General features: G+C 44.0%; 1 protein-coding gene across 2 annotated transcripts in view; it reads right to left on the reverse strand.

Annotated features, from left to right (window-relative positions):
• CTNNA3 (catenin alpha 3) overlaps positions 1-15,078 on the reverse strand; it is a 1,001,628-nt gene that overhangs the window by 944,042 nt on the left and 42,508 nt on the right. For both annotated transcript variants that reach the window (XM_077350757.1, XM_077350756.1), the window contains exon 5: positions 6,807-6,926. In XM_077350757.1, the coding sequence (XP_077206872.1) occupies positions 6,807-6,926 (120 nt within the window). The remainder of the gene's footprint in view (positions 1-6,806; positions 6,927-15,078) is intronic.

Here is a 15,078-nt window from a genome sequence, read left to right on the forward strand (position 1 = left end):
GAAACACCTGAAACAGATCAGAGGGGCTAGATCTTAAGCATTGCTCTTTTTCATTTACAAGCTGATGGCTTCCTCAGATTGTCTACTGAAGGGTTAGTGAGACATGCAGAAAGAGAGATTTTCTGGGTCTCAGTCCAATACCCTAGAGCAGTGGTCCCCAACCCCCGGTCCAGAGACCGGTGCCGGTCCGCAGATCAGTTGGAACTGGTCCGTACCTCCTCCTTGTCCTCCTTCCTGGCTGCTGCCTCAGGGGCTGCCCTGCCACTCTGCCGCCGGCTTACCTTTGGTGCTTTCCGTCAGCCGCCATGGCTGGGGCTCCCCCTCGGCATGGCACTGCGCAGCTGCTGCTGGCAGCGCCTCACAGCAGACGGCGGGAAAGCAAGTGGAGCAGGGACTCAGGTGGCGGCGACATCCCTTGGCAAAAGACTACCCCCCCGGCCGGGCCTCAGTAAAATTGTCAAGCGTTGACTGGTCCCCGGTGATAAAAAGGTTGGGGACCACTGCCCTAGAGTAAGGTGACCAGATTTTAACATTGGTAAAGCAGGACACCATTGACTGGGGGGGGGGGGTCTTGATTAAAATTTGGCCTATATGGAGCAACAAAAAATTTCATAGAACGCAAAAATAGTATTGTAATATATGTTTTTTTTTAATTTCAACATAAGTACAATTTGCCAGGTGCCCCCAGATGTCCCTCCAAAAGTGGGACAATCTGGTCACCTTACCCTCGAGGACCACAGTATCTGGCTTTCTGGTGGGAACTTCATATGAAGTTTGTACTGGTTTCTTAAGTTGGCACCTGTTGTAAAATATTTGATCTGCAATGGCCTTGTGAATATCAAAAAATATAAATTATTCCTTCATCGCAATTCTGGTTTTCTCCTGAGGTAACAGTTTCAATTGGTTCCTTTAAAAGAATTTGGTCTGCAGCTGTTAAGTATTAGTTAATTAACTAATCAATTAACTAATTAATTAACTAATCAATTAACTAATCAATTAACTAATCAATTAACTAATTAATTAGTTAATTACCCCCAATGTCTCTCCATCACCCAACGTTCCTGTCAGTTATTGCCACAGTGCTAAAAGAGGTTTCTAGATGATTGTTAATAAGTTCAAAGAGATGTCATCCCCACCTCTAAATTAATCCCTCCAGAAATGTGAAGCTCTTTTTCTGCTTGGGGCATGTTATCATGAACAAAACATTCCTTTTGTCGGCCAACCTGGCTGGGCAGTGATGGATCCCAAAGATCTACCTGCCCTGAGCACATCTCCTCAGACTTCACAGAAATACGAGCCCATCTGCTGCCAACAGGAAACGCTGTGCCCTTCTCCAAGTGACAACCTTTCAAATACTTTAAAAGAGCAGTCATGTCCCCTCTCAACCTCCTCTTCTCCAGGCTGAACATTCCCAAGTCTCCCAGCCTTTCCTCTTGCTACTATACTACTACCACTCAAATGCACAGTAACTTCCCCACTTGGCTGGTGACGCTTCTTGAAATGTTCAAGAGAGAGCTGAATGAAGGGGAGAGGTGAGGCTTGCACCAGCTGTAGATATATATCCTGTTTGTATAAATCCCTTTTTAAACTTTTACAAGAAGCATCCCTGCCCAGAAACGGAACTCAACATGCTTTCTCGTAATCACTGGAAATAAGAAAAGACGTCGGGAACTTCTGTGTAGCGCCAAATGGCTAAATACTGACTACTTAATTAAGCATTGAGCTGCTGTGACCTTCTCCACCCCAAACAATGACTTGTGCTTATTAAGCAGTCATTCGTCAAACAACAGCCAACTACTTATTTTGGAAAGTAAAGCAAAATGCACGAAATACGTCCCTATCCAAACAGAAACACAGATAAAACACCTGCCCTTCAAAAGAATAATCCATTCTGTTTCTAGAAGCTTTATTTCATTATAACTGGTCAAAAGGGTGTAAATCTAACTCAGATGGCACTATAGATGGAATTTTTGGAATTTTTGAAGGAAATTGTAATTTCTAATTTACAACTTACATGGTTAGGATTGCCAAAACTGTATTGGAAAATTCCCAAGGATTTGTGATAGAGTTCAAAGAAGACTGGTTTGGGGAAGGAGAACCTCCACAGGGTATAATGCCACCGACTTCCTTCCCCCCCCCTCCGAAAATCCAATTTTTCCAAGGCAACTGATCTCTTGTTGCCTGGAGATCAGTGGGAATTCTGGGAGATTTCCAGGCCCCACCTTGAGGTTGGTAACTCTACAACAGGCTTTCTTAATAGCCCTCAAAAGGTTTCCTTTATGGGTGGGAGTTAATTAAGTTTATATATAGATTTAAATTGGTTAATCGTTTATCAGGTGTTATGACCATATCAAAATGGCCAGTGATGGGCCTGGGGGGCGTGAGAAGGGGAGGGGTCCCAGGGGGGAGTGTATTCAGCTGTATTCTGCACAACTGTGCTGGGGTTTCTCAAAGGATGAAGAATGCTTCAGGGGTTTCTCGGTGGCAAAAAAAAGCTGAGAAAGACTACCCTACAACATTGTTAGAAACAAAGGTTCCTTTTAATTCCTTGTCACACTAACAGACCGGAACCAAAATACTTTTCAAACAATAAACAAGTAACTTTCTCCTATGATCCTCAACCCAAACAATTTAAAGCAAAAAATCCCAGATAGACCAGTTTACGCTTGCTAAACCTAGCGCAATTCTTGATGCTGAATTGTAAACTTGGAAATAAATTCTGATACCTTTGAAAATACTGTCACCTACTGGCAGGTTTTTTTTTTAACAAGAGGGATACAAGGATCACTACGCTACACATACTGTATCAGCTCATACAGCTTCCAATGACATGCAAATAATCCACATCTACTTAGGGCCACCAGCCCTAAAGAGAGCAAATTGGCCTCAATCAGAGGCCTGGTAGAATGTGGTGCCAAAGGAGACCAGGGCCTTGTGGGGCCTACAACAGTTCCACAGGGCTTTCAAGGCAGAGTTGTTCCACTAGCCATAAATCTGAGGCCGAAAAAGAATTAACATCTGAACTCTAGAGCAGGGGTAGTCAACTGGTGGTCCTCCAGATGTCAATGGACTACAATTCCCATGAGCCCCTGCCAGCTGTTGCTGGCAGGGGGCTCATGGGAATTGTAGTCCATGGACATCTGGAGGACCACAGGTTGACTACCCCTGCTCTAGATTAGAAGACCTCCCCGCCTAAACCTGCATCAGCTAGCCAATTAGCAAATCTATATTGTGTCTTCTGTAGACTCGGACTAGGATTTTATGGGCTACAACAGTAGAGGTTGTATTCTGGTATTTGATGGTATTTGATATTGTATGAATCTTTTTTAAATGATGTGGTCTGCCATGAGCCACTCGAGACAGGACAGGATATAAATTTAAGACATGAAATGAATAAATAAAAATAAATAAATTTCAGGCACCAGTTATTCAGAACTATTCATCACATAAAATAGGCAACCCAAAAATATCATTCTAGTTGATGAAATTGTTAACAGGTGGAGAATTGTGCACAGGCATTTTAAACTCACAGTTCTGGATATTTTATTTTATTTTATTTATTATATTTATAAAGCGCCCTCCCCGAAGGCTCAAGGCGGTGGTCATGATCATAAGGAGAACATGAGACCAAACTAGACCATAACTGGCAGATCCATTAACTTAAATTCTGTGCCTGTCCCAGCAATGTATAGCATGGGGGAAAAGATCAGGAGAAGTGATAAACATGGGGACAAGAATATTCCCATTATTTACAACTCTTTTCCCTTTTCTCACAAGCTTTGCTGCTATCATGTCCTTGTATGATCATCAGACAATACTCCACAAACACAGAGTCATGCTATCCCTGAGAGGTAGGTGGGGCTTAGAGAACTCTGAGAGAACTGGGATTAGCCCAAGGTCACCCAGCTGGCTGCATGTGGAAAAGTGGGGAACCAAACTCAGTTCTCCAGATCAGGGGCCACTGCTTTTAAACATTACAGACCCACAGAGTATCTGAGTAAAAGAAACATTTTGAAACCTATACATGTCTTTCCAGTGCACCGAAATCAAATATAGTTCCCCAACATCTCATTTTTGAAGCCCTAAAACTGTTTCTTTCTACATGAGGATTTTTTTTCCCTGGGTGCTGCAGAATGGATTGGCAATTATGCCCCCCGGGACTTTTCCTAGTGGGCCAAATCACTCCCTGCCAAAGCTGGCCAAACCAGCTCTGGGAACAATAGCCTCTGGACCACCCAAGCTGTGAGCAACACAGGAAAGATGGGCACCTGGCCTAGCTGAGCCTCACCAAAGAAGGGGAAGGTGGCACCTGGCCAGGCCCCATCCAACACAGTGTCATGATCCTGTTCTCTAGTTCACATGTTCTTGCCATGATGGATGTATAGTTGTATTCATGCTTTTGTAATGTCTTGGTTTATGTGTATTTTGTTTGCCTGTTTATAGTATTTGGAAGAAGGAGAAAAGTCAGTTTTATACCCACCAGACATACAGTCTGAAAGCTCTGCCCAGGAGGCTGGGAGTTCAATCCCAGCCGCCGGCTCAAGGTTGACTCAGCCTTCCATCCTTCCGAGGTCGGTAAAATGAGTACCCAGCTTGCTGGGGGGTAAACGTTAATGACTGGGGAAGGCACTGGCAAACCACCCCGTATTGAGTCTGCCATGAAAACGCTAGAGGGCGTCACCCCAAGGGTCAGACATGACTCGGTGCTTGCACAGGGGATACCTTTACCTTTACCTTTTCACTACACAAAGGAGTCTCAAAGAGGCTTACAACAGACACCCTGTGAGGGAGGTGGGGCTGAGAGAGCTCTGGTGGGACTGCTCTGTGAGAACAGCAATATCAGGACTATGACAAGCCCAAGGTCACCCTGCTGGCAGCATGTAGAGAAGCAGGAAATACAACTCAGCTCTCCTGATTAGAAGCTGCCACTCTTAACCACTATACCATGCTTGTTCTTGGTGTGACATGTCACTCTTAGGGTGACATGTTTTATGCCTAGGCCTTTGTTCCTAGTACTGCAAAACTTATGCTGCAAACAGTGTCCTGACCAGTGACAGAAAAAACCACAAATGCAGAATGCCTGATGCAGATTTGGAGTCTGCACTCAGAATTCAATGTAGTGAGAATGTGCCGGCAACTCAAAACTCCAGAAACAGTCTGCATGTTCTCAGGTTTTTTGTGATGCTTTGCAAACAGCACAGGACTGAATTTTATTGTTTTGTTCCACGAGCACCCAGGTGTACCTCTAGCACAAGAGCTGATCAGGGAACTTCTTGTATTAATGGAACGGTCCTTGCACTGGACGAGCATGTGAGTGCCAATAGAACAAAATGTTCAGACCCAAATGGAGTCTTCTGTGTGGCTGAAGTACAAAAGAAAGTGAGATTAATTTGCTATTGTTGCTGGAACATAAGAGTATTGTTCTATTCACCTGTCCTGCAAAGATTTTCCCTAGTACTAGTTGTAGTTTACAGCTGTCTGTTAATTCTGTACTTAGTCTGTAAATGCCTTAACAGTGCAAACTGATGCAGAGTAATTCCAGTCTCCTCTTCCTGAAATCTTTGGGCTTAGACAGGAGTAACTGCATACAAGTGCTCTGGTGATGTCCCTGCTTTGATATCAACCAACAATCCAAAGAAGGCACACATTACTTCTCTTAACCCACAAACAGAACATTCCTGGAGAGACAAGACCCACACAGACTAAAAGTCACGTGGGTCAAGGAATTGCAATAAAGGGGTGGGAGGACAATGGACAGACTGCTGTCTACCTTCCTCTTCCTCTACAGATCAAGCAACTTGATTAACTTCAGGGCCTATTCCGCACGCAATAGATAATGCACTTTCGATACACTTTAGAAGTAGTTTTTCCTGTTCTGCACAGGAAAATCCATATACCAAAGCACATTGAAAGTGCATTATCCTATGTGTGCAGAATGGGCCCAGGTCACCAGCTGGTGGATAGCCCTAAATCCTCCAAATGAAGTTACAGCAAGCATCCTCTGTACCTGTTGGACAATGCCTTCTGGAGGGTTCCAGATGCCACCCTACATCCACGCTGCAACACTGTCTGCCTGCTGGAAGTGTCAAATGTTTGCCTCTGCAAGCAAGATTTTTAATTGCCTTTGAACTCAGGCAACTTCTCCTACAGGCCTCAAATTTCGTACTCAGGATCCCTTGGCTGAGTAGAGCTGCAAGACATGTCTCACAAAATGGGACAATCAACTCAAACTTTTGTTTCCCTGCCAAACTCTTTATTCAACAGACCTGGTACCTCCCTTCAGTAGAAAAGGTGGAAACATCTCCAAGTTCTGATTGGCCTTCATCAATGTAAGGAAAGCTTTCTCCAGGGATCATCTTCCTCAGAATCAGCTGCCGCTGATTTCCCCTCCCCCCAGACCTTCCCCAAATGGGACCCGCATAGTAGTTAACCACTAAAGATCCTCTGGCTGAAACATCCAGCTTGATATTAGACTGGGAGGGGGCTGCATCTACCAGGAATCCCCCTGGTCACCCTAAAAATGGATTCCCAACTCTGCTGGGAAGCTTGCTCAGTGAGCTTTGGCCCTTACACAGTAAAACTCACCTTACTGCTTGGAGGGGAAGGTGGAATGTAAATGAAGTCAATAAGCAGACGAACAAGGTATTATTTGCACAAGCCCCGGTTCCTTTTATTTTCTTGTTTCTTCTTAGGTGCCAGTTGTAGGCATGCTTTTTTAGGATTGACCTTAAGTGAGCTCAGTGACCTAGACTTTCAACTAAGCGCACATTGGACTGGGTTGTTATTATTTCTTTCAATATTCTTACCTGCTGTCGTTTATATGCCAAACGGTCCAGCTTTTCCAGTTCTCTCTGAAGATTTTTATATGTTTGCTGCAGTTCGGATCTACTAGATACGTTCTGAAGAGAAAGAAATGTCCTTTGCACCTGTGGCCAAGCAGGAAAAATATACATATATACATTAATCTTTCACGTGTATTGATCTTACATGCGCCACTAATGCCTACTCTTACTTACAGTGCAGTCCTAAACCCAATTAACAGTCTCCTAAATCCACTGAGGCCCATGGGCATAGAAGGAAAGTAATGCTGCTTAGGATCACACAGAGAATTAATATTTGTAATTCAGATGTCAAGTCAAATTACGTCAGAATGCTTTGTTGACGCTGAGGTAAACTCTGGCATGCAGCTTTGGGAGTTCTCAGCGGATAATCCCGTGAATTCTTCCTTGTCTCGCAGAACTGCCAATAAAGATTATGGCACAAAGGGCCAATTTGTCCCGAGGTTTTCACTGACGCGGCCCCACTTGAATCGCCCCGCAAACCATTCAGCTAATGCAAAACATTCTACCAGAACTGCCTTTCAGAAAAGGATGAAGGGTGGTTTTGAGGTTAATCGTTGCTTTAGTAAAGCTTTCCTTTCATTTTCAGCAACATCTGTTGGACCTGCCATGTTCAATCAAGTTATTCCAGAGTATCTCCACGTGTCACTTTACCTCTCCGATGCTTTAAATGCATCAAACAATTAAGGGCTGTGGGGTTACTATGGTAACAAACACAACCTGGGGAGGAGGGAATTAGAAGTGAGAACATTTATACTAAGGCAACCTGTGAAAGGAAAATTGTTTCTAAACTGGTCTTCTTTCTGTGTGAGATCTATATGGGGGGAGATGCATAAAGGGAAAGAAGGACAGGACAGAACGGGGATTTTTCCCACCTTTTTACCCTTTCCCTCCTGACCCACAGCTTGTTTACTGGTGTCCAAGTTAGAAGATCCACAAATGAAGAAATCTTTGGTGCAAATCTGATCCTGCAGGGCTGATCCTGCGTTGAGCAGGGGGTTGGACTAGATGGCCTGTATGGCCCCTTCCAACTCTATGATTCTATGATTCTATTATTCAAATATCACTTGCTGGATCAGGAATCACCCAGTATATATAAGCATAGAGTAGTGCCTTGTTGGACGAGGAGCTGGGAAATCCAAGGAAATGCGCTGGGTGACTTTGGTTCAGTAACTCTTTCTCAACCTAACCTACTTCACAGGGTTGTTGTTCTACGTTTAAAATGGAAGAGAGTGGTCTACGGCAAAAACTGGTAGATTCTCCAGGAAACACCTGCAAATCTGCCCCTATTTGTCACAAATCCAGCACCACACATAGATTATTTTATATGAACCCACTTGGCACCAGAATCCATTCAATGAGCAGTTAATCTTTTGGAGGGGGATTAAACCCCCCCAACCACCCCAACCCCTATGTACAAGCTTGCATTTAATCAATGAAAACTTATTAACATTGGTACAAGATAGAAAAATATAGAAAAAGTGAAAAAATCAAGGAAAAGTAAGAAAGAACTAATGAATCTTTGGTGCAAATATCACTTACTGGAACAGGAATCACCCAGTATACACAAGTATAGAGTAGTGGCTTGTTGGACTAGGTACAGGGGTAGTCAAACTGCGGCCCTCCAGATATCCATGGACTACAATTCCCATGAGCCCCTGCCAGCATTCTCTGGCAGGGGCTCATGGGAATTGTAGTCCATGGACATCTGGAGGGCTGCAGTTTGACTACCCCTGGGATCTGAGGAATCCATGTCCAAGGAAATGTACTGGGTGACTGTGGTTCTGTAACTTTCTCAACCTAATCTTACTTCTGTAACTTTCTCAACCTAATCTTACTTCTGTAACTTTCTCAACCTAATCTTACTTCACTGTAACAGGAAGAGATGGGCATTAAAGTGTTGGATCAACCCCAACCTACCCTATATACTCACGTATAAGCCTAATTTTTCAGCACCATTTTTGACACTGAAAAAGCCCTCCTCGGCTTTTACACGGTTTATATGGTAATAGAAATAAAAGCCAGCCATTTGTTGCATTGCCTTTTGCAAATGTGTACTGCATGCTAAGCTTGCTCTAGCAGCTGGTAGGACATTTGACTGAGGGACTCTGATCTTTTTTTTCCTTTTGCCTTCATTTCTTCCTCTTCTTAATCACTTTTCCAAAATATTCTTTTGGTTTCTGTGGGTGGGGTAGGGTGGCTTTTGTGGGTGCTTTAGGATTTAATGTTTCTTTCTCCTAGTGTTTCTCTTTTTATCTGAGGGGCAGCATTGTTTGCTTTTTCTTGTTGGGGTTGTGTTTCCTTTAAAAGTTGATTTTTACAGTTCTTTCTTTCAGTGTTCAGTTTTACAGTTCTTCATTTCAGTGTTTTGTTCTGGGGGGTGGGGACACTGCAGTTGTAGTTAGAGTTGTCCATTCTCCCAGTTTGGTAGCTGTTGTACTTGTTGTAGTAGGTTGACAACTTCAGGTACTGTTGTTCTGCTCTGGTTTGCTGGCCTGGGGGGCACTGTTTGGTTCTCCTGCTAGAGCTGTTCTCACAGAGCAGTTCTGTCAGAGATCTCTCAGGGTGTCTGGCATCAAGAGAAGAAGGGAAGGAAATTGTAAGCCACTTTGAGACTCCTTTGATTAGTGAAAAATGAGGTCCAAAAACCAGCAGCTGTTCATCCTCTTGACTTTTCTGTATTTGTTGGGAGGGAGACTGGATGGGAGAGCCTGTGATAATGGAGCAGATTGTGTGGTAAAATTAGGCACTTCGGCTTATATGTGGGTCGGCTTATATGCGAGTATATATGGGTAAATCAGATTAGCCACACACATCTCTTCAGCAACTATGTGATATGCATGTTTCAATACTCTTTCCTATGGTATAAGTTTATCCTTCATGCGCTGCATGTTCCAGACCAGACAGAATTCCTCTGATGCTACAGGAATAAAATACTGTGCCAAGTCCCATTTATGGGTTTGTCCCTTTTCATCCCCCCCCCCTCTCTATTTTTATACATTTAACAAACCTCTTCCTTGCTCAGCAGTTCCATTTTTGTAGTGAATGACATAACCTTTAAAATGGATTTCGGTTCAGTGATCAAACTCCTCAATTTTATTCAATGAAAATTACAAAAACCTCAGAGCCATGGCATGGAGAAGCAAAGAGCCTCCTCGTCTGCTCTTAAATGATTAATGGCTAGACTTGCCGCCAAGATCCTCATGAAGGAGCATTATAATAAGTCGGTGCGCCACCGCAGACGACCAAACTCAAGAGGGAAACCTTGACAGGCATATATAAAAAGCATTGCCTTTTTAAAATTGAGATGCACCAGCCAAACATTCCTGCCACGCAAACCCGGGTTGCTTTCTGTGTTGGGCAAGGCTACTATGGCCCGGGGAGGGGGGGGAGGGGGAGGCCCACAGATAAAAGCGATTCAGTTGCCTGAGGGAGCTTTAAAACATAATCACAGAATTTAAAGACTCCGGAAAGGGCAGGGGGAGCAAAGTCAGAGCTCATTAAAAATTCCAATTGTGTTAGAATTCGGCCTGGGATGGCATTGACCAAAAGGCCATTAGCGCTTGATGGTTGTTCAGTAGCATATGCTGAAGTTACCTGGTATTCGCAGTCTATGTTCTAATTAATGAGACTGCATAAAATAGAGAGCCTTTTGGCAGACGCAGTAAAAACGCCGAAAGGCTACACAGCCAAGAAAAGCCTGTCTACTCCATTACGACAGAACTCAGCAATATGCATAGCAGATTATATAGCTCTAACATGCTCTGCAAAGGAGAAAAATGTATCCTGTAATGGTATTTTGTTTTCCATGAATACTACTTTGTTTAAGAAATGGAAGAAAAAGAAGATGATAGCGTTTTTGGGTACAGACTCCATGTTTCTGAAATATTCAACAGCACGCTTCTGCGGATTTCAATCATTTTCGCTCTCAGCCAAATAATAATGCAATGGAAGAAGTTTCAGAAATACCGAAGCTATATGGGACGATTACCAAAAAAATTGTTTATCACTACATGAATCTTAGAAACGGTATTGTTTTAGAAAGTTGATAGAGCTAAGACGTTACATTTTAAAAATATACAAGAAAAGGCAGATCACTTACTGCTTTGTTTACATAACAATGCACTTTGCTCTGTACCCTAAATATGGCTTTCTCAACCAGGGTTTGGTAAAACCCTGGAGTTTCTTGACTGCCTTGGAAGGGTTTCCCAAATGGGTGGGAGTTAATTAATTTTTATATATTTTAAAAATCTGTTAAATGGTTATCAGGTGAAATGACCATATATGGCCGTGTCAACCTGTCGTTCCCCCTCCTCCCAAAATGGCCAAAGATCAGCCTGGAGGGGGTGGGAGGTGGAGGGGTCCTGGGTGGGCGTATCCACAGCTTTGCTTCCCAACCATATTCTGCATGATCATGCCACTTCTGGAGTTTCATGAAGCCTGAAGAATGTTTCATGAGCTTCTGAACAGTAAACAAGTTGGAAAAGGCTGCCCTAAATCCATGAGATAGTAGGCCAATGAATCAAAATACATAAACAGTGAAGGAAATGTCTATTCTGTTTTAATCTGAATTGCTGCACCCCCACAGTGTATGTATCACTAAGACAGTTTATGCACTGGAGGTTTCATGCCATGCTGCAGACTGGAGTATTAGTCGTAGCAGGTTGCCGCACCTCTTCCTGCACCCACACAGGGGAGCATTTGGCCTGGTGCACTTCATCCGCCCTTGATTTGTGCTCCTGCACGGGAGCAGGGGCAGTGAAGTTCCCAGTGCGTAAACGGTCTAAGAGCTGCCTTAACAGAAGACTTGTTGCATTTTAACAATGAGATTGCGGACTGGAGTCAGCAAACTACTTTGGGGCTAGCCAGTACTTTTTCAGATCTCACAGGTGAACTACTGCAAAAGGCTGGCCCATGGAGACTGTTAATCATTTAGCATGTGTGGCACATACTCTGGGCCCCACACTTCCAGGGGCCCCACACGGCGCTTCCCCCCATGGATCAGGGCCATAGCCTCTCTCCTCCCCCTTTTTCCTCTGTAAGGACACTCAGATTGACACCCCTTTCCACTATGGGGGCTCCTCTGCCCTAGGTCTGCCTGCTCCCACCACAAATGTACTCTGCTAGGGTTCCTGAATCCTTAAACTGGCTCTGGTGCTCCAGGCCCTACAAACCCGTAAACCACTCTTCCTGTTCATAAGAGGTAATCAAAGCAAACTGCTGATACCTGGTTTTTAATAGCAATCAGAGATCGAATATCTCAAAATTGTATTGGCACCTTGTTAACTTACAGGTACAATTCAAGGTGCTGGTAACTAACACTCCAGATGACCTGGGCCAGCAAAGTTTAGACAACTTCTCTTGCATGATTATCTGTGTCGTGCCTGGAAGCTGGTGAGATCTTGGGAAACAAGGTCAGGGGGGGGGGGGACTCACATGGCATCACAAGCATCATGACATCACTTCTGAGAAACCGTCCGAGTGACACCACACTGTTCTAGGAATTGCCAAAAGCCATGTGCTAAGACCAGAGATTCTAGCAACATGGGCAACGTTGGCTTTTAAAAAAATATTCTGCTAGCACTCAGCATGGTGTAGTAGTTAAGAGCAGTGGCTCCTAATCAGGTGAGCTGAGTTTGATTCTCTGCTCCTCCACATAGGACCGATTTATCCTTGTAACACCAGTAGAATGTGTTATGTGCCCCACACTTCCAGGGGCCCCACAAGATGACTTCCCTTCTCCTCCCCCCTCTTCCTTCTCTAAGAGCACTTAGAGTGACACCTCTTTCCATTGTTGGGGCACTTCTGCCCCCAGTCCAGCTGTTCCTACTGCAATTGCATTCTGCTAGGGCCCCACAAATCCTTAAACTGGTTCTGGTGCTATAGGCCCTTCAAATGCTTAAACCACTCCTGCCTCCACATGCAGCCAGCTGGATGACCTTGGGCTCATCACCCCACTGACAGAGCTCTTCTGACTAAGCAGTCCTTCCAGAAGTTCTCTCAGCCTAATCTACCTCACAGGATGTCTGTTCTGGGAGCAGAAGGGAAGGCAATTATAAGCCACTTTGAGACGCCTTTGGGTAGTGAAAAGCAGGTATAAAAACCAACTCATCATCTTCTTTATTTATTCATTCATTCATCTTCAACAAGTCTGATAGAGACAACCAGTAAGATCTATAGATAAGGCCACGTTCCTGGTTCTATCTGCCTTAGAAGGTTTAAACAATGATGTCCAGTAGATACTTATGTTGTTGTTGCTGTTGTTGTTGTTTTACATTGACTTTGCAATTCTGTCCCTCAGGAGGACTCCAGAGCCCAACTTTGAAAGGTATGTACAGACACACAAATCAATGCTGTTGAGGTTTAACTTCAGTATCCTTCCAGTATCCAACATTGGGGCTAACCAGTGCATTTTCAGATCTCACAGGTGAACCACTGCAAGATGCTGGCCCAAGCATGTCTACCAGTGCCCTACCTGTCCTTGGAACACTTGGCCACAGTGATCCATGTAATGGTCACTTCCAGGTTAGACTACTGTAACTCACTCTACGTGGGCCTTCCCTTGGCTTTGATCCAGAAATTGCAGCTGGTACAAAAAGCAGCTGCAAGGATCCTCACTAGAGCACCTTGGAGGACCCATATTCAACCGGTGCTAAAACATCTGCACTCGGTTCCAGTCCGGAACAAGTTCAAGGTTTTGGTATTAACTGTCAAGGCTATACGCGGTCTGGGTCCTTCCTATCAGCACCCAAGTCTAAATCCCTGAATCAGTTAGGCAAGAGGGCAAAAAAGACATTAAATAAGGTGGGGGACAACACCATGCCCTATGAGGCTCCATACGGGAGTTGGCAACGGCGTAATTGTCCTCCACAGCAATCCTCTGTCTGCAACCCTGGAGAAATCTGAAACTATCCATAACAAAAGGACAAGCAGGCACTTATAGCACTTTAGGTACCAAATCTGCATTATAGCTGGCCGCCACATTTACATCTCCCACAGCCTTCTTCACCACCATCACAGCCACCTCATTGGCCTGCAAATAGGCTTTATGATGTGCTCCATCTGATATCAGTTGTTTTTAGTGCACAATTACTTCTACTGACATCTGGTTATAGCAGCCTTTCTCGATTATTTTACCATTGAGAAACCCCAAAAACATGCTTCAGGCTTTGAGAAATCCCAGGAGTGATGCAATCATGCAGAATATGGTTGGGAAGCAGAGCTGTGGACACGCCCACCTGGGCTCCCTCCCCTTCCCCTCCAGGCCTATCATTGGTCATTTGGGGAAGGCAGGGCAAAATGACCATATATGGCCATACCACCCAATAAGTGTTTAACAAATTTTAAAAAATTTAAAAAGAGTTAATATTAAAATTATCTCCCATCCATTCAGGAAACCCTTCCAGGGCCGTCAAGAAACCCCAGTATTTCACGAAACCCTGGTTGAGAAAACCTAGGTTATGGGCATCCATATCCATTCACAAAGGGGAGCCGGCTTGGTGTAATCGTTAAGGACTGTGGCTTCTAATCTGGGGGAACTGGGTTGGTTCCCCACTGCTCCACATGCAGCCAGCTGGATGACTTTAGACCAATCACAGTTATCTCACAGCTCTCTCAGCCTCACCGACTTCACAGGTTGGCTGTTGTGGGGAGAGGAACGGAAGGCCATTTTGAGACTCCTTCGAGTAGTGAAAAGTGGGGTACAATAACCAACTCTTCTTTTTCAAAAAATCTAAACAAGTATACTCAGAAGGAAGCTCAATGTTATTCAATCAGGCTTACTCCCAGGAAAGTGTTACAAAACTTGCTTGCGGCCTATGAAGGAAAATGTACATGTAGTTCATGAAACCAGTCTAAGGTTTTGCTACTTCTGCAATTTGAGCTATGTAAACCACAACACTTTCAATGAGATTTAAGCATGATTTACTGCAATTGAACTGGGGCCATTGTTTTCTAGTCCCCTCCGCCAAGAGTTATTCATGTACTTTCTAGGAATCCTACACAGCCTTGCCAAATGCAAATCTCACAAGGCAATTTACAAGAATACAAACAGTGGAAATCAATATAATATAATAACTACAAATTAAAGCCAAAACCAGCAGTATGAATTCATTCTCGTGTGGAAACAGCTAAAATCCTCTACAACTAATTCATTTCAATGTGGCTTGCCCAGGAGAACATCCAACTGGATCTTGTACTTTGTTAATTAAAATAAAAATTCATGCCTACATTGCATTCT

This window comes from Paroedura picta, chromosome 8 (genome assembly GCF_049243985.1).
Source record: "Paroedura picta isolate Pp20150507F chromosome 8, Ppicta_v3.0, whole genome shotgun sequence".
NCBI lineage: Eukaryota > Metazoa > Chordata > Lepidosauria > Squamata > Gekkonidae > Paroedura > Paroedura picta.